A 23,352-nucleotide genomic window follows, 5' to 3' on the forward strand; every position below is an offset into this window, starting at 1 on the left:
AACATTTGGATTGTTTGCAATTTTTCACTATTCCAAAGAAAGTTACTTTTTTCTACCTTTATGTATGTATCTTCCTGCAGACATGCTTCCATTTTTACTGGATGAGGAATCTGAAATGAGGGGAACGTAACAGACTTTAACAGATAGAGAGGCAGACAGAGACACCACCACAGTAAAGCCCGCCCACTCCTGTGGTGTGCCAGGATCAAGCACTCCACCTGGACCAGGTAGTTGGTAAGGTAGGTGCCTTACCAGGTGTGCTATCTCGCCGACTCCTGTCTCATCGTTATTTACTGAACGCTGGGCACTATATCTGAGGCAGTCAGGCTTGTTTTTCTTAGTTTAGTTGTGTTGGTTTTCTCTTTTTGTAGAGCTGTGGCCACATCCATGCATAACTCCCCCACTCCTGGGCTGGTATTTGTTTCAGACAGAGAAACAGGAAGAGACAGCACAGGAATGGAGCTTCCCCGGTGTCATGGCATCATCTCCCTTGTGATGCCAGGGCTGAAACCTTGGCTGCTGCAGAGCTGGACGCTCACGCTACCTGCAGAGCCAACTCTCCAGCCTGACAGCAGTCAACCTTTCCAGTCGGTGGGCTGCTTTTAGCGTTTCTCTTGTATATTGACTATCCGTTTGGGGGACTTTTCTCTCAGTGTTCCTGTTTCCTTACTCTTTAGTCTTCCTGCGGCCCTATTTCTCCCCCAGCAAGAGTTTGCTGATGGTCACATGGGACCTGCTTGCTAATTCTGTTGGGAGAGTTCTCACAGTCTTGGCAGGCCCTGAGTTCCTGAGTGAGAAGTCCTACCCACCCCCCAGCCATAAGAGACATAATCTCAGCATAGAATGGCTTCCTGCTTCTCCAAAAGCAGAAGGGTTTTTGTTTGTTTTTTCTCTTAATCACTTCAGGGTCTTTTTTTTTTTAATTTTTATTTACTGACAAGACCATAGGATAAGAAAGGTATAATTGCACACAATTCCCACCACCAGAACTCCGTATCCCACCCCCTCCCCTGAAAGCTTCCCTGTTCTTTATCCCTCTGGGAGCATGGACCCAGGGTCATTATGGGATGCAGAAGGTAGAAGGTCTGGCTTCTGTAATTGCTTCTCCACTGAACATGGGCATTGACAGGTGGATCCATACTCCCAGCCTGTCTCTCTCTTTCCCTAGTGGGGAAGGGCTCTGGGGAAGCAGAGCTCCAGGACACATTGGTGGGGTCTTCTGCCTAGGGAAGTCTGGTTGGCATTATGTTAGCATCTGGAACCTGGTGGCTGAAAAAAGAGTTAACATAGAAAGCCAAACAAATTGTTGACTAGTCAGAACCTAAAGGCTGGAATAGTGCAGGTGAAGATTTGGGGGCTCTGTTTTGGAAATAGCCAGTAGGTGTATTTCAGGTATTTTTCAAGGGCCCATGATTTTACTAGTTTTTGCCTGAGCAGATGTCAGGATCTTTTTATTATTATTATTATTTCTTTATTGGGGGATTAATGTTTTACAGTAAATACAAGAGTTTGTATATTCATAACATTTCTCATTTTTCCACACAAAAATACACCCCTACCAGGTCCTTTCCCATCCTGTCCTAGGACCTGAACTCTCCCCCTACCCACCCACCCCAGAGTCTTTGACTTTGGTGCAATGCACCAACTCCAGTCCAAGTTCTGCTGAGTGTTTTCTCTTCTCATCTTGTTTTTCAACTTCTGCCTGTGAGTGAGATCATCCCATATTCATCTTTATATTTCTGACTTATTTCACTTAACATGATTTCTTCAAGGTCCATCCAAGATGGACTGAAAATGGTGAAGTCACCATTTTTACTTTGAAAATGTCCAATAGTTCTAGTTTATCTCCTCATTTAGCTCCTTCGTTTCTTTATTGATTTTCTGCCTGGATGATCTGTCAAGTTGAGAGAGGGGGGTGTTAAAATCCCTTACTATGACTGTGTTGCTGTTAATATAGTGCCGTAGCTCTTTCAATAGATGTTTGATGTATTTAGATGGCCTCTCCTCGGGTGCATAGATGTTGATATTCACTGAGTCTTCTTGATTGATCGATCCTTTGCACACTAAGTAATGTCCATCCCTATCTTTAAAATTTTTATTTATTTATTTTTTAAATTGGAAATAAAAAGTTTAATTTTTGAAACTGTGTTTGTCATTTATAAATACACTAAAACATAGTCAATGCAAATTCAGGTTAATAATACAGTACTTTAGCAACTTTTCTAAAAGGTCATAGGCAAATAAATTGAGTTACCTGTTTCATCCAGAATGTTTAATTGGTTTGAAATGATAAAAATGAACTCTTTTCTACATGTTGAAGCAAAACTAAAGAAATGTCATTGTTTATAGGATCTTGACAACTGGGATTTCATTCTGATGTCCTTAGGATTCTAAAATACCCCAGATATTTTAAGGTCTATCATGTCAGATATGAGTATAGCTGTTCCTGCCCTTTTTTGTGGTCCATTGGCTTGTATGGTAGTTTTCCATCCTTTCACTTGGAGTCTCTGTTTGTCTTGTTGAGTTAGGTGGAATTCCTACAGACAACATATGGTTGGGTTGTGTTTTCTGATCCATCTTCCTACTCTGCCTTTTAATAGGTGAATTCAGGTCATTGGTATTTATTGATACTATAGATTGAAGATATTTTAATGTCATTGTAGATTTTTAGAGTGTTCTGATATATGGCATGTTTATGATGGTCTGGCTGTTTATAGGAGACCTTTCAGAACTTCTTTCAGGACAAGTTTGGTGATAGTTGATTCTTTCAACTGTTGCTTGTCTGAGAAGGTTTTTATGCCTCCGTCTAGTCTGAATGACAGTCTAGCAGGATACAGTATTCTTGGTTGAAAGCCTTTCTCATTGAGCCCTCGATAGATATCTTGCCATTCTCTTCTGGCCTGTAGTGTTTGTGTGGAGAAGTCTGCTGCTAATCTTATGGGTTTACCTCTGTAGGTGACTCTTTGTTTTTCTCTTGCAGCCTTCAGGATCCTTTTTTTAAATCTTTATTCCTTTTCATTCTAAATATGATGTGTCTTGATGTCTTTAAGTCTGGGTTAATTCTGTTTGGGACCCTCTGGGCTTCTTGAACCTTTATGTCTTTGATGTTGTCTAGACTAGAGAAGTTCTCAGCTATTACGTCCTGAAGAATGCTTTCTTCCTCTCCCTCTCTTTCTGCCTCTGGTAAGCCAATAATGGATATATTATTTCTTTTTTTAAATATTTATTTATTTATTGTTTTTTGTTGCCCTTGTTTTTATTGTTGTAGTTATTGTTGTTGTTACTGATGTCATTGTTGTTGGATAGGACAGGGAGAAATGTAGAGAGGAGGGGAAGAAAGAGAGGGGAGAGAGAGATAGACTCCTGCAGACCTGCTTCACCGCCCATGAAGCAACCCCCCTGCAGTTGGGGAGCTGGCGGCTCAAACCAGGATCCTTAAGCCGGTCCTTATGCTTTGTGCCACGTGCCCTTAACCTGCTGCACTACCACCCGACTTCCACGTATATTATTTCTTTTGAAGTAATTCCATAGGTCTCTGTTGTTGTTTTCAGTATCTCTTAATCTCTTTTTGAGATTTCTTACTTCTTTCTTAGTTTTCTCTAATTTGTCCTGGATCTTGCTCATTCTGTTTTCTGCCCCAGTTATTCTATTCTCTCTCCCCTCTGTTGTTTTCTGTAGCTCAGCTGTTTTGTTGCCCTGTTCTGACACTGTAGTAGCTTGTTCAGCTAGTTGTGCTCATAGCTCAGCTACTTCAGCTTTCAGCTCTCTGATTACCTCAAGATAGTGCTTTCTTTCTGAGTCTCATTTGTTGTTTCTGCATTTCTGATTGACAGTTCTTTCAAAGTCCTTCCTCACTCTTGTGACTAATTCCTTAGCTAGCTTTGGATGTTGATCTCATTTTTCTGTGTTTCTATCTTTGGGGGGGGGGGGGCTTTTAGCTAGACTTTTGTCCTGATTCATTTCTCCATTGTTTCTCCTTGGCTTAACTATTATTATAGTGTGTTATGAAGTCCGTCTCTTAGTACTTTTCAGTCCACTAATCACTCTTGCCTGGATTGACTTGTGTCTAATTAAGGTACTTTATTATTACTATTATCATTATTATTATTGGATAGAGACAGACAGAAATCAAGAGGGAAGGGGGGGATAGAGAGAGAGAGAGAGACACCTGCAGCCCTGCTTCACCACTTGCAAAGCTTTCCCCCTGCAGGTGGGAACCAGGGGGCTCGAACCCAGGTCATTGTGCACTGTAATGTGTGCACTCAACCAGGTGTACCACCACCCGGCCCCCTAAGTAAGGTACTTAAAGAGTTCACAGTTGTGGAAATTAACAGTTGTTTCAGTGTTATCTGAATCCCTGAGTTGAAGCACAGTGGCTGTTAAAGCCTCTTTTGTTCTTTTCTTCCACGTAGGCTATAGGAGCCTGAGGGCTTTTTACCTATAAGTAGGTTTTTTAGCTTAATCACTCACTCCTGACCAAGAGATAAAGCAGGGTGGGGGAGAGATATCACAGTGGTTATGCAAAGCGACTCCCACACCCTAAGGATTCAAAGCTCTGGGCTCAATTCAGCTTCTCTGCTGACAGCCAGAACCAAGCTGGGCAGCACTTCTGGGCCCTGTGAGTTTCTACACAAGTCCCATTTATAGTCTGTAGGTTCTGAGGCAATTATTTACCATGTTCTCATCGGGAGAACCATGTGGAAAGGCTCCCACTATACAGCCCCACTGCTAGGCCACTGGGATGTAGCTCTTCTCCTGAGTTTCCTGGTCAGTTCTCTTGCTCCAGATGTCAGCACAGGGTCTCACCCCGCTGCTGTTCCAGCCTCTGAGGGCAGTTGAGCAAATGGAGACTCACAGTTGCATTTGGTGAGTCTTAGGGGAGTCCTCTCCTCCCCTCGGCAGTCTTTTTTGCTGGCAAAACAGACTGGAAGTGGCACCTCAGCTGGCAAACTGCCAGACTGTTACCAGCCACTGGGGAGTAGATATGGGCTTTAGCCCCAGGAATTTCTCCTTATGCTCCTCTCTGTCCACGAGCCATACGTGTGTACACTCATCGGCGACTTGGTGGGTTCCCAAAGTTGTCCCAGTCTCATCTTGTTGCAGTCTCAGATGGTCTTTGATATTCCTTGTTCTTTCGAAAAGTTTCTCGACTGGGTAGAGCTGGAGGTCTGGGCAGAGTGGTCTCTGGATGTGCTGGTGATTTGGTGGGTTTCCAAAGTCACTCTAGTTCTGTCTTGTTGCGGTCCCAGGTGGTCTCCTTTGATCTGTCAGGATCATTTTTAATGCAGTACTGAGGAGTGAATCCAGGATCTCCTCCATGTACACCAGGCTATCTTTCAAGTAGCCTCCTGGTTCTCTTTAAATCACATTTGATTGATTAGATTTATCTTTAGGTAGAGGGGTTTGAGCCCGGGCCTGGGTTGTGCACACGGCAAAGCTCACTACCAGAGTGAGCTACTTGATCTGGCCCCTAATTTTTATTCTTTTTTCTGCCAGTGGCTGTTTGGACATCAGTAACATCTTTCACAGGCCATACAAAATCATCGGCTTAGAAATTAGCGCTTACTGTTGCGATGAAAAACACTCCTGGATTTGTTGTATTTGGAGCCCAGCCTGTGGTTGCCTTGACAGGGCCAGACAGAACGATACCAGCTGGGAGGCCAGGCCTTCCTCACTGCTGGTAGAGCTGCTAACCCTGGCGGCAAAAACGAAATCATCTATTTTTAAAAAGTTTAAAAGAGGGTCCGGGAGGTAGTGTAGCAGGTTAAGCGCACGTGGCACAAAGTGCAGGGATCGGCATAAAGATCCCGGTTTGAGCCCCCGTTTCCCCACCTGCAGGGGTGTCACCCGCTTCACAGGTAGTAAAGCAGGTCTGCAGGTGTCTATCTTTCTCTCCCCCTCTCTGTCTTCCCATCCTCTCTCCATTTCTTTCTGTCCTATCCAACAACACTGACAGCAACAAGGGCAACAAAAATGGGAAAAATGGCCTCCAAGAGCAGTGGATTCATGGAGCAGGCACCGAGCCCCAGCAATAACCCTGGAGGCAAAAAAAAAAAAAAAAGTTTAATAGAGTGGCATCATCCCAGTTTCACCGTTTTCTCTTTTTGATGTTTTGATATCTATTGGGTTGTCCAAAAAGTCATGATGCTTTTCTTTGAAAAACATAGAAAAATACCTCATGACTAACCCGACAACCCAGTCCATTTGGCAAAAGTGAAGGAGGTCGTGGACCTGGTGCAGTTCTGCTGTTGTGCCTCTGCGAGTCAGTTCTGTGATTTCTGCTTGTGACGCACCTGAGGGCCACCTGGTGCCCTTTGATTTGCGCAGACAGGGCTGGTGGGATTTCCCACCCCCACCCCCCATGCAGCTCTGGCTGTTCTGCCCTGGACATTACTCACAGCTTTGGCTCGTATGTGCCTTGTCACTCTTGCCCACCTTCTTGTCTCTGATTCCTGGCTTGTTTGCCAAGCTCTTGGGGAAAGCAGTGACTCCAGAGTGTGGAGTGGAGGTGAGCCCCTGTGCGCTGCACCAGGCAGGGCCACTGTCCTCTGTGCCGGGAAGGTTTCATCACAAAGGAATGTCATCGAAGTGGGCTTGGCTTTTTGAGGTGCTGTGGAGGGCCTGTTCTGTGCTGAACGCAGGCATTCCACAACAGGCAGGATGTGTGTGGGGGGGGGGTGTCGGGCGGGGGGGGGAGTTGACACAAAAAGGCTGAGGCCCAGGAGCCAGAGTAGACCCAGTGGGGGCACATAGTTGCTGGGCAGAGCTGCAGGTGGGGTCACCTGGTGGCCAAGAACTGCATGTCCCCTGGGGTCAGATTCCAGCTGCTGGGTACTAAGAGCAACTTACTTAGTCTGTCTGAATCTGCTCCTCTGCCTGAAAATGAAGGCTAGTTAATGCCTATCACAGAGGGCCATTGTAAGGAAGCAGTGGTTGACTTGTCTAGAACCCTGGTGTGGGCTAGGGAGACAGTGCGGTGGTAGAAAACATACTTTGTATGAGGCCCTGAGTTCTAGCCCCAGCACTGTAAGAGAGCAGCACAGAGGAAATATGCAGTGGTTTTTGTGTGTTTGTTTGTTTGTTTGCCTCTCCCTCTCACTTTCTCTTGCATTTATATAAGTAAAACGAAAGCTGGGCCAGGAAGGTGCCCCAATAGTATGTGTGAGGCCCTAAGTTTGGTCCCTGGCCCTGTATTTTAAAAAAGCCTTGGAGGGGGTCGGGCGGTAGCGCAGCGGGTTAAGCGCATGTGGCCTGAAGCGCAAGGTCTGGTGTAAGGATCCCGGTTCGAACCCCGGCTCCCCACCTGCAGGGGAGTCGCTTCATAAGCGGTGAAGCAGGTCTGCAGGTGTCTGTCTTTCTCTCCCCCTCTCTGTCTTCCCCTCCTCTCTGGATTTCTTTCTCTCCAGCAACAACAGCAGCAATGACAACAATAATAATGACAACAACAAGGATAACAACAAGAGCAACAAAATGCGGAAAAATGGCCTCCAGGAGCAGTGGAATCGTAGTGCAGGCACCAAGCCCCAGTGAGAAAACTCTGGAGGCAAAGGGAAAAAAAATAATAATAATAATAAAGCTTTGGCTAGTAAACATTAGTGACTGCCACCTTGATGTGCTAGGTTGACAGTGTGCTGAGTGCTTGAGTGGCAGTTGCTAAGGGTGGACAGGACACAGACCAGAGCCAGGTGGCGGAGGAGCCCGCGACAGGCAGATCCTGGACTTGGGGGAGTCGGGCGGTAGCGCAGCGGGTTAAGCGCAGGTGGCGCAAAGCACAAGGATCAGCATAAGGATCCCTGTTCGAACCCCGGCTCCCCACCTGCAGGGGAGTTGCTTCACAGGCGGTGAAGAAGGTCTGCAGGTGTCTATCTTTCTCTCCTCCTCTCTGTCTTCCCCTCTTCTCTCCATTTCTCTCTGTCCTATCCAACAACAACAATAATAACTACAATAATAAAACAACAAGGGCAACAAAAGGGAATAAATAAAATAAATAAATATATATATATATATTAAAAAAAGATTTAAAAAAAAAAAAAAGAACCTGGACTTGGGAGAGGAGCTTCTTGCCAGGTGCTTCCTGCCTGGGCTTGTTCCCTTCACTGTAAGATGAGACAGTCCTGGAGCCGGGTGGCGGCCTATGCTATCATGCACAAGGACCTGAGTTCAAGCCTCCAGTATCCACCAGCAGAGGGAAGCTTCATGAGCAGTGAAGCAGGTCTGCAGGTGTCTCTCTCTCTCCCTGACACCCTTAATTTTCCTCTGTCTCTATCCAAAATAAATAAACAAATTTTAAAAAGGAGACAGTCCTGAAAGTCTGGAGGAGGTGGACAGATACGGTCGTTCCGCACCAAAGACCGCCAGTCTTGCTTGGGCTCTGGCCGCTGTCAGCACTTATCAGAGCTGCCTCAGCTTGGACTCGGTAGTGGGGGTTCTTGTTGCCAAGTCAGTGAAGTTCAGCTTTGCAGGTCAGCTTCTGGGTCATTCTGCAGAAACACTCAGAATTTCCGTTTCCTCCTTCCCAGGAAGCAGGCAGCACCCCCACTGGCCGTCTATGGGGACGCTCACTACAGGGCAGAGGTTGCCTGCCGCCACCCTGCGGGGGTGGGGTGGGGGGGAGGGGTGTTTCTGGGATGGGGCTTCACAAGAGGACAGTGAATGTTTTTGGAACATTCACCTTCAGCCGCACCTGTGGCCTTGGGAAGGGCTTGCTGTTGGTTGCCGATAAACGCCTCTCACAATCCAGCCCTTTGAAGGACAGGCCCACTCATGTCCCGTTCACAGAGGAGGCCCAGGGAAGTCAACCCTTCTGTCCAAGGCCTTGTGACTGGTCCATGGTGGGACTCACATGTCAGCTGCGGCCCATCTGAATCGCCACTCTCCTCTCCTCTGTCCTGCTGTGTTCTGTGGAGTGAAGGCTGTACCCACTAGACCGGTGATCTGACATTTCTAGAATCCTGTCTGAAGCAGCCCAGGCCACTGGTCTCGTGGCTTCATCTTCTGCCAGCCACCTGGCCAGGACGCTCACACGGAAGTAAATCTCTTTTCTCCCCTGCAGACCTGCATGTGCCGGGGCAAGGATGGAATGAGCACACCCTGGGCCTGGCCATGCTGGGCGCCGTGGGGGTGGGAACGGGCACTGAGCTAACCTTGAGGAGGGTGACATCAAGAAACCAGGCTGACTTCAGTGTCTCTGAGCCAGGGAGACTCCTACTGGAGGGTGCAGCTGGCAGCCAGCCTCGCCTCCCAGAGGGTCTGTCTAAGCCGGTTGGGGGGACTTGCTGCCCTACCTACCCCTCAGTCTGCCAGGGCTCTAATTTTGCTCCTTACCCATAGCCTCTGCTCAAAAAGGAAGGCCCGGATGTGGGAACTCCACCACACTGCCGTTCCTTACTGACATGTGGAACTCGTTTTCCTAAGATTGCTGGTGGTTTTCCACTTAATCCTGTGGAGAGGCTACTCCCCTCCTGGTGTTTCTTCAAGCACTGAATCAAGACTAAGGGACCCCTTTTGCTTTCCTCATCTTTAGCCGGAAGTGAACTTTCCCGTGCTGCCGGGAAGAGGCAAGAGCCAGGAGTCTGTGCAGAGTCAGCCCCAGGAGCCCAGCAGCGTGCCCCAGACGCTGACTAGCACTCTGGAGCACATCGTAGGCCAGCTGGACGTCCTCACCCAGGTAGGTTACGACGTGAGACCCTCCACGTCTACACTTGGCCTGGCGCTCGTGGCCCTTGAAGCTGGCCAGCAGGTGCTGGCGTTTTTAAAAGCCTAATTATCATGAACCTGTATTTCGCCAAATTAAAGAAATAACAGTGCCTACCCTCAAATCCTGGCTGTGAGAGACATCTGAACCCCGGCATAGCCACTGGTTCCCCAAATCACCAATACTGGATCCTGTCTGCGTAGGGCGCACCCAGGACCAGCCTGCACCACAGCGGAGCTCTGAGACTGTCCGCTCAGCCCGCTTTTCACTGTGGGGACTCTCGGGGGGACTGCAAGCTCAGGGTCAGGGCATCCAAGAGCCCTGGTTCCGGGTTCAGGCCGGCACTGCTTCTTAGCCTCTCGGTGACTTGGAGAGATCCCTTCACCTTCCCAGGCCCTGCTGTACTGATCTGTGACATGCCGCTTTGTGGGCTCCGCCTCCCACATCTGTGGTTAGGACTCAAGGAAATGAAACTGTGGAGAGTGTTTGGCTCCTGCCTGATGCCAGCTAGGTAGCTGCTCAGCAAATGTTAGCTCTGGGCCTGGGCCTGGCCCTCCAGAGCCTGCATAGTGTAGCAGTTTCAGTGAGAGCAAGATGTCCCGACGGGGTGGCCACCGATGCTGAGGCTGCTCAGTAGGGGGACGTGGGCCCGGCAGAGGGACCAGCCTGCTGTCTGTCTCTTGTACCTGGACAGTGAGTGAAGCCTGTCGTGACTGGCATGGGGCGTGTGGTGGTGGTGATAGGGACAGTGAGGTTTAAAGGCTCCTCTCCTTGGCAGTAGGTGCAAGCTCCCCTCTCCTGTGCCAGCTCATGGGTTGAGTGAAGCAACGGGAGAGATGCAGAGGACCTGTGACTCTGATGCAAATGGAGCTGGCGTGGCCAGGTCTCCGTTCCCTACCACTGGGCCCAGGGCTAAGTGAGCAGAGCTCCTTCCCTTCGTGTCACAGCTTCCCCGCTGGCAGGAGCACTCGTGAGGAGAGAGGTCAGGCCTCAGTGACTGGCTGCCAGGCGGGCACTCTGTCCAGTCATTTCTGAAAGCCCGTCCAGCCCTGAGAAGGCACACAGAGACACACAGCGAGCAAAGACAAAGAAAAACCCCAGCCTCAGACTCATCAGAAACTGCCGAGCCCGCCTCACCTTCTTCATAGCCTCGTCAAGTGAGAGATCAGGGGAGGTGGAATCAATTAGAACTTGATGGGGTAAAATTGGAAATTAAGTCTGAGAAGATGGTTAAAAATAGCTTCTTTGGCTCCAGAGGAGTAGAATACCGAAAACATTTCCTGTCACTGTGTTTTTTAGGGCCGCACATGGAGGGTTTTGGAATGTGTTAGCAGTGAGGAGTATGATAGTCACTTTCTAAAAAGCAGGCACCACACAGGATACAGCCAGACTCACCTTCAGCCATGCCTGCAGCCTTGGGCTCAGGCCAGGTGCTGGGTGTCTCGGTGGTATCCTTGTCTGGCCACACACCTTTTGGCCTCTGTGTGAATCCAAATGGTGCCCTCAGGAGTGCTTCTGAGATGCCAGGGAGACTCTAGTGGCCTGGCTTGGCAAGAAGGGGAGAGGGCCGGGGGAAAATGTCTTCTCCTCGGTCCCAGCAAGGAGGAGGGCCCAGCAAGTGATGGGTGGTAGTAATGGTGGTGTTTGTGAAACCAGGCATGTATCCTGGACCCTTTATTTGGGAGTCTTGAACTCTGGCCTCAGAGGCCAGGATTGAAACTCTTCAAAGACGTGTACGTCTTGGGCCCTCAAGATGGCTCCGTGGGTAAGAGTGCATGCCAGACCATGGCCCTGGGTTCGAGTGTCAGCCCCACATCCGTGGAGAGCAGAGTGGTGCTTCGGTTCCTGTCCCTCTCTCCTCCCTCCTTCCTGAAAAAATAAGGTTAAAAAAAAAAAGATGTGTACTTCTTGTGGTAGCTGCTCTTGGAGTCGAGCTGTCATTTGAATTGGTATTTGTGGAAAATGTATTTCCTGGTCGTGGATTTTAGGTTTATCTTTAGGAGGGTTTTGGGTTGTTTTTTTAATATTTTTATTTATTTATTTCATAGACACAAAGACATTGGGAGGGGAGGGGAGATAGAGAGGGAGAGAGACAAAGAGACACCTGCAGCCCTGCTCCACCACTCGTGATACTTCCCCCTTGGGCCTTTGCGCACTGTAGTGTGCCCTACCACCTGGGCCCCGTTTTTTTAGTTATTGATGTTGTTGTTTTGGGTTTTTTTTTTCTTCATTTCTTTCTTCCTTAAAACTAAAACAAAGCCTTGTGTGGATTCTCTGAGGTCACATATGTGTGCTTTGTAGTTTATATATATATATATATTTAAATTTATTTAAGCAAGGATTAATTAACAAAACCATAGGGTAGGAGGGGTACAACTCCACACAATTCCCACCACCCAATCTCCATAACCCACCCTCTCCCCTGATAGCTTTCCCATTCTCTATCCCTCTGGGAGCATGGACCCAGGGTCATTGTGGGTTGCAGAAGGTAGAAGGTCTGGCTTCTGTAATTGCTTCCCCATTGAACATGGGCGTTGACTGGTCGGTCCATACTCCCAGTCTGCCTCTCTCTTTCCCTAGTAGGGTGTGTCACTGGGGAAGCGGAGCTCCAGGACACATTGGTGGGGTCTTCAATCCAGGTAAGCCTGGCCAGCATCCTGGTGGCATCTGGAACCTGGTGATTGAAAAGAGAGTTAACATACGAAGCCAAACAAATTGTTGAATGTAGTTTATATTATTATTATCATCATCATCATCATCATCATCATCATCATCTAAGCTGCTTTTCCAAGAATACAGTACAGTAGAGTCTCACTCAGTTTTGAAGATGTAAGGAGTGCTGTAAGCCGGCACTTGCTTCTTCTGAAGTTTCTGGAAAGTGTGTCTTTTGGCCTTTTCAGTCTGTGAGAGCAGATGGGGCTGATTTTGCCTAATGTGGGTCAGAAGAAACCTTTCCCGTGAAAATGCCGCAGCACAGCTCACTGAGTGTTCGGCTTAGGCAGTGAAGTTAGACAGAGAAGGCACCGTCCGGTAACAGGCTTTTTCCGAGCACCAGTCACTTCTAACCTTCCAAATGCATCTCTTGAGTTGAGTGTAAGGCTGTTAGAACAGGGTGTGGATCTCAGCATCTTCTTTCCCAGGAAGAAAGGACAGCAGAGTCCCACTTAGTTGTGAAGATGCAAGCAGTGCATGTGCTTTATAGTTTGTGTGTGCCCTCCCCTCTCTCTCTTGTCAGCCAGCCAAACTCAGATCTTTTATCTGTCCCGTGAGGGGCAGAAACTCTGCTGCCAGCCTGTCCCCAACCCCACCACCTCTCCTGCCCTCCGGGAAAGCACACACTTATCCTAAAACTACCCTGTCCTGCTGCGCCTATCCCAAGTCTCTTCCTGAGAAAGTCAACTTAATCCCAGAGGTCCATAAGGCCCAGGAAAAACAAAAACAAAAACAAACAAACAACAACAAAAATAACACAGCCAGACAGAAATCTTCTCTGGCCTCACTTTGCCACTTCCCTTCTGTGTGATCCCTGGGAGCCTCGGTTTCCCCACTCTGGAGGGGGACATGGGCACAGCCCATCATATCTGTCTATCCCACAGGGTGGCTGCAGAGGTCAGTATCTTGGGTAGGGTCATGGCTCCCCTTAGGGTCTTCATCCTCTGAGCCTGAGTCGCCTCTCACACTCACCCTAGAGCAGGTACCCTGGGGCCGCCACCACAAGGAAAAGGACGTTGGGCTGACAGTGATCGGCAGTCCGTGGGCATCTCTCCCCCGTAAGCTTGTGGAGGCATCAGGCCTGCTGGGAAGCTAGCCAGAGAGAGTTCCTGCATGAGCTCACCTCCTGCGCTGGCTCCCTGGACTTCCTGTGTGGACACTCAGGGCTTCCTTCATGGGCGCCTGAGTGGCTGAGGCTTGGGTCGTGTCTAATGGCAGTCATCCTGGGTCTTCCTCAAGGGCAAGAAGAAGGAGCACAGAGGTGTGGACAGTGACCCAGGAGCAGGGAGGTTGTAATGGGCCTGACCTGACAGCTTTGGTGGCGTTTGCCTCAGAAGCCCACGGCAATATTATTTTTGACTGCAGTATTTCATCTTGGTGCTTTTAAAAAGTACTGAACCGGGAATCGGGCGGTAGTGTAGCGTGTTAAGTGCACATGGCGCAAAGTGCAAGGACCGGCATAAGGATCCCGGTTTAAGCCCCCGGCTCCCCATCTGCAGGGGAGTCGCTTCACAGGTGGTGAAGCAGGTCTGCAGGTGTCTGTCTTTGTCTTCCTCTCTCTGTCTTCCCCTCCTCTCTCCATTTCTCTCCTACCCAACGACATCAATAATAACTACAACAACAATAAAAAAAAGGGCAACAAAAGGGAAAATAAATAAATAAATATAAAATAATAATAAAAAACAGTACTGAGCCTTAAAAAAAAAAAAGACCCTTGAAATTCCTCTGTGTGTGTGTGTGTGTGTGTGTGTGTGTGTGTGTGTGTCTGACCACAGCAATGCTCTGATGTCACGTTAGGGTCCTGTAACTCACTGGGAGCTGCTAGGTCCTGGGACCAGAACTCGCTCTTGGTGGGAAGCCTGCCCAGCCCTACTGACTGGGGTCACTGGCATTCGAGCTCTTAAATGCCCAGGTTGTTGGAAGTCTGCCCACCCGACTCAACAAGGCCAAGAAATCGAAGCCTGTTTGGGGAAGTTGGAGAGAATTGCTTGTCTCTGAGACCCCCCACACACACGCACACGCACACGCACACACACACACACACACACACACACACACGGTATGGTCCTGGTAGTTCCCTATTTGGGGAAGTTGGAGAGAATTGCTTGTCTCTCTGAGACACCCGCCGTACGCGCACACACACACACACACACACACACACACGCACGCACACGCGGTATGGTCCTGGTAGTTACCTATTTGATGAACTGCTCAGCTGACCAGGCGTGATCAAGAAAGATGGTCACCAGCATGGGTCTGGCCTGATGTGAACCGAGCTGCCCAGCCACCCTTGGGGGCTCTCAGTGTCCCTCTTACCTGGTCAAACCGGATTGGCCTCAAGTCAGAAAGACTACACTTTGCAGCAGTTTCATTCCCAGGAAGTAGGGGAGCAACCCTCCAGGTGCATCCGGACTGAACTTGGAAGGAATTTAGAGCGTCGAGTGAGACAGCACCCCCCACCACCGTGACCCCATTTGTGGATGTGTGCACCCCCCTCCCTGTGCCCCAGGGATGCTTGTCTCTGCCGCCAGAGCGGACCCTCTGAGTATCCCCACAGTGGAGGACAGATTAAGCTGCTCTCCACCCTACGCATAGCTGAGGAGTGCCCTTGGCTAAGGTCAAGTTCAGGACATCCTGAACACCTGCCACTTGGGACTTCCAGACAAGAGACTTGTTTTTCCTCTGTTTCAGCGACTGCTTCCTAGGGAGAAGGGGCTCAAGACAAGACACTCTCGGGTCTGTGCCAGGTTCACGTGGTCTGACCAGTTGCTAAGAGGCTGAGTCCTGGCTCTTCCCCATGCCCTTGCCTCTTTATTCGCAGAGCCCTTGAGCTTGGTAGAGGCCAGGGCTGGGGTCTGCTAGCACTCAGACACAAGTCTGTCCTGTGTTTATTACTGCCTGAGGGGTGGGCTGGGCAACCGAGTGACACCCATATGCGATGGTGGCCCAAAGCAGTCCCTCTGCGTAGACCGGAGGCCCCGAATGGCTGTGCTCACCTCCAGGGCCTGTGATGTTCATGTTGTGTGAGACTCTGACAGGCCTGAGGATGGGGGGGCAGGGTGGCGAGGCCCACATGGAACGCTTCCTCAGACTGACCTGGGCTTTCTGTGGTAGGAGGAGACGGGGGACCAGAAGCCCTCTCTGGAAGGGGCAAAGACCTCAAGACAGTCTGGTTATTTTAATGATGACAGGTATCCCTAACTGGGCTCAACAACGGCTCTGAGATTAACCCAGCTACAATAATCTCTGTGGCCACTTGGCATTCTTCTGAATGAAGCACCGCTGGACACAGAGGCAGGGACAGCTCTGCTTTATCAAGTCTTGGCAGATTGACGGCTTTGGAATGGGCATTGGTGGGAAAGTCAGCCTGCGAGGAGATGGCATGCAAAAGGTACACAGAGCTCACAGTCCGTGATCAGCCCGCCTGCGTTCTGTGGAGCTTGGCGTCCTGCGCCGTGGGGCGTGTGTGTCTCTGTCAGACGCCTGGCTCCCGGGTGGCCTGTCCCTGGCTGGTGAGATGGGAGTGAGTCCCGGCTGATGTCGACAGGGCGTGTGGCTCAGGCTGTCCCGCCGCCTGTGGGCACTGCCTCACACGCCCTGGAACATGCGTTTTTATGGATGGTAGTGAGCACACTGACTTTCGTTTGTTTTATTATTATTTATTTTGGATAGAGACAGAAATTGAGAAGGAAGGGGGAGAGACCCTGCGGCACTGCTTCACTGCTAATGAAGCTTCCCCCCTGCAGGTGGAGGCCAGGGCCTTGAACCTGGATCCTTACATACTGTAATGTGTCCGCTGTTTCTACCACTGGTGCTCGCTGCCTGCGCTACGAATCGATTGCTCCTGGCACCCATCTTTCCTCCATTATTGTCGTTGTTGGATAGGACAGAGGGAAATTGAGAGGGGAGGTGGAAGCAAAGCGGGAGAGAAAGACAGACACCTGCAGACCTGCTTCACCACCTGTGAAGCAACTCCCCTGCAGGTAGGGAGCCGGGGGCTCGAACTGGGATCCTTATGCCGGTCCTTGCACTTCACACCACGTGCGTTTAACCTGCAGCTCTACTGCCACCCCCCCACCCCCACCCCCCATTCACTTTTTGTAGCTCCTGCTCTGGGGATAAGCAGGAAGGTGGGAAAGGTTGTGTTTGTTTAAAAGGAGTTGCCACAAGGTCACAAAGAAGGTAAATCAGCCAGGATTCCTTGACCCTGTGGCTAACCCACCAGTAGGAAATGGTGTTCTGTGTACTTGCTGAAGAGCCTGATTCTCAGAGGCGGTGGAGCTTGGGGTGCAGAACAGCCAGGGGAATCCTAGTTCCCTGAGATCATGTGGACCAGGAACGTGGACCTGTGGGATCAGCGGATAGAAACGCACTTTGTTTTCTTAGCAGCACTGGGGGCTGGAGGGGGTGGTGACAGAGAGACGGAGAGTTTCTTTAGGGACTCAATGTTTTTGTACATCAGTTTTGCATAACCCTGGCCAACTTAGCGAGGCGGGCGGCAAGAGGAGAGGGAATGTCCGCTCCTTCCCCTCTGAAGTCCAGGCCATGGAGTTTTTATTCCTCAGCAAATTAGGCCTCAGGTGGGATGGGGAGGGCAGGGGAGGGGAGGGAAGGGAAGTAACTGGGAGCTTCCTGGACTCGGGCCCTGCTCTGCACACCCCCACTTCCTGCTGAGGCCAGGAGGCTTCCTCCCTCCCAAGGTCAGCTGGGGGGGGGGGGGGAGCTTCGGCCGCTCATCCTCCTCTTTGTCCTCTCCAGCAATCCCTTCAGGCCTGCTGGGTCCACAGCCCAGCCGGGAGGAGGGCCCCTTAGCAGCCGGTGGTCTCATCCCAGGAGCAGGGCTGCCCTTGGGCCTCCTCGGGGCTGACAGGAGCGGGTCTGCAGTGTCTGCATCCCGCAGTGCCCAGGCCACTTGGATAAGTCCACTCGGCGTGGACCTGCTCTGTGTGGGGAGTAGGGAGACCAAACACCATCCTCACGGCTCTGGACTGCTGGCTGGTGGATTCTGGCAGGCCACTCGATGTCTGGTGTTTGTACCTCGTGCTCAAAGGTGCTTGTGGCCACAGTTCATTCGACTGTGCTGGATGGAAGCTGGGCTGGCCCCTCCAGTCCCTCCCTGATAGGTGACAGAGGGCTGTCCAGGGCTCCATCGGCAAGATGGTGCCATGTTCATGCACGTGTGCAGCCAGACAGACAGACACCAAGAGACGAGGCGGAGCCAGGCTGGCACTGGGCCCAACAGCCCTGCTTTGTTTTGATAGCTCATAAGACCCCACAGCAAAGCGATTCCACTTTTATTGCATCTGTTTTTGATCTTTAGAATCTGAGTGAAGTCCAAGCCATGCCACAGGAGAGATTAATTCCACATTTTCCCATCTTTGCAATGAAATGAAAGGAAAGTTAGATATTCTGCGGGGCAAAATCGAGACAGGACGATGAACCAATGGCCAGCCTGACACAGGCGCCCCCAGTGCTATGGCTGGATAGCTGTGCCCTCCCCCCTGAAGCCCCTAGCAGCTGGGACCTCCCCACCCCCACCGCACTAATCTGGCTCCTGTTGGGGGAGGGGGGCTGGGGCACCAAGGCTCTTCTGGGGAGGCTGCCCGGGGAGCTCAAATCAGCCACAAGCCTGGAAATGATTAAAAGGAACTTTCCATCACAGGAGAGTTTGCAGAGAGACAGCCAGACCACCACGTGCCCCGATGGCTCAGACCCTCCCAAGTCTGACCACAGCCGCCCTCCTCAGGCCTCGTCAGACCCCAGCTGTGCCCGGGGCCCCTCCGTAGTTGTAAGCCTCACCCTGGCCCCTGGGAAGGAAGGAGCTGGGAAAGTCACGCTGCCCACAGTGCCTCAGTGCCTCCCCTGTCCGGCCACATACCTGCAAATACAAATACATGGCTTTGCACTTATTTATCCCCTCCTTGGTCCCCACCTGCTAGGGGAAAGCTTCACAAGTAGTGAAGCAGGGCCGTAGGTGTCTCTCTTTCTTATTCTCCCTCCGTATTTCCCCCGTCCCTCCCAACGGCTCCCTGCCTCTATCCAAAAAATACATGAATAAATAGAATAAATTTTTAAAATGTTTTAAAATAATTTGAATTTGAAAAGCTAACCATTTGTTTTCATTTCTCTTAGTAACTCAAAAATATATGGTTGCTTTGTTTAAAATTTTTTCCCTTTTGTTGCCCTTGTTTATCATTGTTGTTGTTATTGCTGTTGTCGTTGTTGGTTAGGACAGAGCGAAATGGAGAAAGGGGGGGGAGAAAGACAGACACCTGCAGACCTGCTTCACCGCCTTTGAAGTGACTCCCCTGCAGGTAGGGAGCCGGAGGCTCGAACCGGGATCCTTACTCCGGTCCTTGCGCTTTGCACCACCTGCGCTTAATCCACTGCGCCACCCACCACCCAATATATGGCTTTTTAACTGCCTGCCAAGGCCTCACACCCATGTGATCCACCACTGCCAGTGAGCGTTTTTTCCCTTTCAAGCTTCAGACAGGGAGAAAGAGACAAAAGAGAAATAGCACAGTGTCATCCCACCATCCATGGACCTTCTCCACGTGCTGTGTCTGCTGCTCCCATGTGGTGCTGGGGCCTCAAACCTGGATCCTCATTCATGGTAGAGTGTGTGCTCTGTCGGGCGACCCATGTCCCGGTCCCTACTAGTACATTCTTAGAGATAAATGAGTTTATTAGTAGGGAGAGAGAGAGAGACAGAGGTCCAGAGCAACACTCTAGCACATGTGATGCTGGGGATTGAACTCAGGACCTGTGCCTGAGAGTCCACCGCTTTATCCGCTGTGCCACCACTGGGCTGCCTCTGTCGACGTATTAGTAAGTATTGCCGGGGCTCCACGACACAGACGTGCAGACCGTGCAGACGAGGTCTGTGCGAGCCATGAGCGTGCTCCGCCGGGAAGTCTGGACGTGGCAGAGCCAGTGTGGAGGACAGGCGCTCAAGGCTTACCTGGGAGGCGGCAGGAAGGTGAAGCATAAGAGAGGGCACTGAAACCAGTGGTCACTGGAGGAAGCTTAGTGGGGGTCTGCCCAGCCTGGCGAGGAGACCCTCCAGGAGACAGCAGCCAGTCTGACGGCACTGGTCTGATCGTGCCAGTCGTTCCCCCCACCCCGGTTCTTCCTTTGCTCACCTGCCCCCTCCCTGGCCTGTCAGCCCGCCCTCGCACCCCTGTGCCCCCCATCCCACCTGTCACCCAGCACACACTGCTCCTCTCGATCTGAGCTGCTCACTTCTCACCAGCCCACGGCCCTGGCAGCTCCTCCACCCTTCTCAGCCCTCCCACCCCACTCCTCTGGACGCTCACACACCAGCGTCCCAGTCTCCGGGCTCCCCACTAGACTGCCTTCTCCGAGTGCTTTTAATTCCCCCAACACTGTGCCCCCAGCCCAGCAGACTGCTTGAAGGGATGTGTGTGGCTCTGTTGCCACTGTCTGTCAGTCTGGCCCAGCCAAGCCATCCGGCTCCATGCCACCTGTCTGCCGTGCTCCTCAGAGGCTCAGGAGGGGACTCTGTACTGTAGACACCAAAGCTAGCACCTTGGGCTCCGCTGTGAGCAGGAAGTGAGCGGCGAAAAAGACCCTGATGAGTGGGGCTCACTCCCATAGCCGGGTTGGACTGAGGGCAGGGGGTGGGGGCCTTCACTCACGGGAGCACTGTGTAGAGAACTAGCCAGACATGTGAGAAATGCAGATCGAACGGAGGGCCAGTCACCTCAGCCTGCCTCTGTTCCCTTGGAGGCGCCTGCAGTGCTGCCCACTGCCCGGCATGGCACACAACACCGTGCCCAGGAACAGCCTCTGGTTTGCCGTGTGCAGCAGGCTCCTGACAGGTGGTGGCATTGAGCGATGCCGTCAGGGCTCACTGTGTCCCTCAGGACTTTGTAGAAAGGATGACCAGTCTTTCCGCTGCCTTTGCGTGAGTTACACAGCAGGTGTGGGGCAACGTGGAGCAGAGACTCGGGAAGGAGGCCTGGCTCTGAGCAAGCACCCCGTCACCTCGGTCTGTTTTACTCCCTATTGTGGTCAAACCCCAGGACAAGCTTCTCCTCTCAGAACACCTTCTAGGACCAGTACTCTGTAAACTAGCCAGGAGCACTTTTTTTTTTTTTTTTTTTTTTTTTTACCAGAGCACTGGCTGAGGTGGTACAGGGGGGATTGAACCTGGGACTCTGGAGTCTCAAGCATGAGAGTCTCTTTACATAACCATTATGCTATCTGCCCCCTTCCCAGGAGCACCAACTTCTAACTGTATCTACTTAGGCCTGGGGAGGCAGTTCAAAAGAGCAGAGCTCCCCACCCCATTCCCCCTTGTGTCCAAGCACCCTGGGGCTCCCCCTCCACTTCTTATTTATTTATTTATGAGAGAGAAGAGGAGAGAGAGAGCCCTTTCACTTTTCTGTGGCCACCACACTCTGTCCTGCTCAGCACTGGCCTCCTGACAGCTCAGAGGATGCTGTGTCCTCCTGCCTTCAGACCTTTGCACTTGCTGTAGAACGAACCTCCTTTGGTCCATTCTGTGGTGTTTCCTCACAGAGGCCTTCCAGACCCCCCTCAGAGTGAGACTTCACTTTCCTGGCTGTGCCGACCCAGCCGCAGTGTCAGCCCATGTCAGGGACCTGGCTCCACCTGGACTTAGTCCCTGTGGGTCAGACAGGCGCAGCTGGCACCTTCTCCTTTGCCTTCTCCCCAAATACAAAGTGCAAAGGGGGGTGTGTGGGAAAGGTCTTTTTAAAAATTATTTATTATTTATTTCCTTTTTGTTGCCCTTGTTTTTATTGTTGTAGTTATTGTTGTTGTTGTTGATGTTGTCGTTGTTGGATAAGACAGAAATGGAGAGAGGAGGGGAAGACAGAGAGGGGAGAGAAAGACAGACACCTGCAGACCTGCTTCACTGCCTGTGAAGCGACTCCCCTGCAGGTGGGGAAGCCGGGGGCTCGAACCGGGATCCTTACACTGGTCCTTGCGCTTTGCACCACCTGCGCTTAATCTGCTGCGCTACTGCCTGGCTCCCAGGAAAGGTCTCAAAGGGAAGGAGAGATGACAATTGGGGGGGGGGGTAAAGAAGATGAGGGAAAAAAAAAAAAACAGAGCATACCAACATGGAGAGAAAAGGTCAGTCACAGAGGCTGAGGAAGTGGGGGGCTGACAAGTTTTTGTTTTCAGTTTATTAGATAGAGACAGAGAAACTTAAAGGGGAGGAAGAGATAGAGAGGGAGAGAGAAAGAGAGACACCTGCAGCCCTGGTTCACCACTCATGAAGCTTTCTCCCTGCACGTGGGGACCAGGAGCTTGAACCTGGGCCCTGGCGCACTGTGGTGTGTGTGCGCTTAACCAGGTGCGCCACCGCCTGACCGCCACCCCCCACCCCGGGTCGACATGCAGGTAGCCAAATGAAAGCCCAGGGGGAGAGGACTGGCTCACAGAGCAGGGCGAGTGTCATAGCACAACTGGAAGGAGAGACTAGGCAGAAAGGGCCTGCGGGCTGTGTCGGCATGTGTGGAGGGCTGCCCTCCAGTAGGTGAGCCCCCTTGTCCTGCTGGATCCCACCACTCTGGAGGCGAGGGCCGTTCTGAGGGAACGCCAGACTCTCGCCTCTCCCTGCAGAGTCCACAGCAGTGTCTCACTCAGGCCCCTCGCCGGCTTCTAGAGGAGGCAGAAGCCCAGCGAACCCGCCGTGGCCCCTCAGCAGCGTCAGAGTCCCCAGCACACACGTCCAGGAAGGACCCCCCTCGCCTGGCCACCATAGAGGCCAAGGGAGACGCACACTTTCAGGCTCAGTCTACACACAGCCGGTGAAGTGGCCAGTCGGGGCTGTCCAGAGACAACATGGAGGCTGGGCTCAACTGTTCCAGGCCCTGGGCCTGTGGAATAGCCCGAGATGTGTTCTCTCCCAGTGGGAGTTGGAGGCCTGGGTGCCAGACATGTCACTAAGGACCGGCATCTTGGTGCAGCTTCTTTGGGCAGTGGTACAGTTGCTGGGGACTAAAAATACAAGGCTGTCACTTTAAAACCAGCTATTTTTATGCCATACTCAGAAGGCCCTTCAGGGTGTTACAGAAGATGTCTTACACGTCTTGAACTGTGAGAGAGCAAAGCTGCTCACCCTGCTAATATCGCCCCACTAGGAACCCGACTCCTGTGTCTGCTCTCCCCCAACCAGTGAAAGCAGGATTCAGATAAGACGCCCTTGTTCAGCCTCCCCAGGACGGCTTCTGAGGAGAGCTCAGGCGGCTGAGCCACGCTGGGAACCTTGACGCTGCCCCTCCCTTCCCACGCCTCCAGCGCCCTCCCTCCTGTCAGGACCCCAAGGCTGAGCATCCGTTCTCTTGTCTTCTGGTGAGGGGAAAGGCTGTTTGTTTTCCAGTGGGACTTGGTGGCCTCACTGAGGCTGTCCTCGGCCAGGGCCCCTCGGTTTGCCTGCCTCTACATCTCCTCTCCAGTACTCAGGGCCTTGTGGACCTCTCTCTCTCTCTCTCTCTCTCTCTCTCCCTTCCAGTGAGAACAAGCACTGCCAAGCACTGCCCTGCTCGCCCAGGCCTCTTCCCCAGCTATCCATGCCTGCCTGGCCTGAGCACCCGGGGCCATCCTCCTGCCCATTCGTTGCAGGGCAGTCTGGTCCTGCGTTCTCGGGGCCAGGGAAGGGCTCCTCCTCACTCCCCAATGCTTCCTGCCTCATAGAGACCTCATCTTGGCCAATTTCCTCCCTGTCCCCTCACCCACCTCAAGTCACCACCATCCTCTCCTGTTCTCTCATCTTATTCCCTTCCCACGATGTGTAGCTCTACCCAGAGCATCTCCTGCAGAGAGTTCTCACTCCCTGGTCCTAGGACCCCAACACCCCCCCCCCCCACACACACACACACACACACACACACACTTCAGGACACAGCACTTAGGCTCCATCCTTCCAGCTCCCTGAACCTACTTCCCCA

At 51.5% G+C, this 23,352-nt stretch overlaps 1 protein-coding gene across 3 annotated transcripts in view; it reads left to right on the forward strand.

Moving 5' to 3' along the window:
* The window catches only part of POC1A (POC1 centriolar protein A), an 89,092-nt gene that overhangs the window by 51,070 nt on the left and 14,670 nt on the right, over positions 1–23,352 (forward strand). For 2 of the 3 annotated variants that reach the window (XM_060204561.1, XM_007527315.3), the window contains exon 10: positions 9,524–9,667. The exons of the other annotated variant lie outside the window; for it this stretch is intronic. In XM_060204561.1, coding sequence (XP_060060544.1) covers positions 9,524–9,667 — 144 coding nt within the window. The remainder of the gene's footprint in view (positions 1–9,523; positions 9,668–23,352) is intronic. 3 annotated transcript variants of the gene reach the window in all.

The sequence above is a fragment of the Erinaceus europaeus genome, chromosome 12, assembly GCF_950295315.1.
Source record: "Erinaceus europaeus chromosome 12, mEriEur2.1, whole genome shotgun sequence".
In the NCBI taxonomy this organism is placed as follows: domain Eukaryota; kingdom Metazoa; phylum Chordata; class Mammalia; order Eulipotyphla; family Erinaceidae; genus Erinaceus; species Erinaceus europaeus.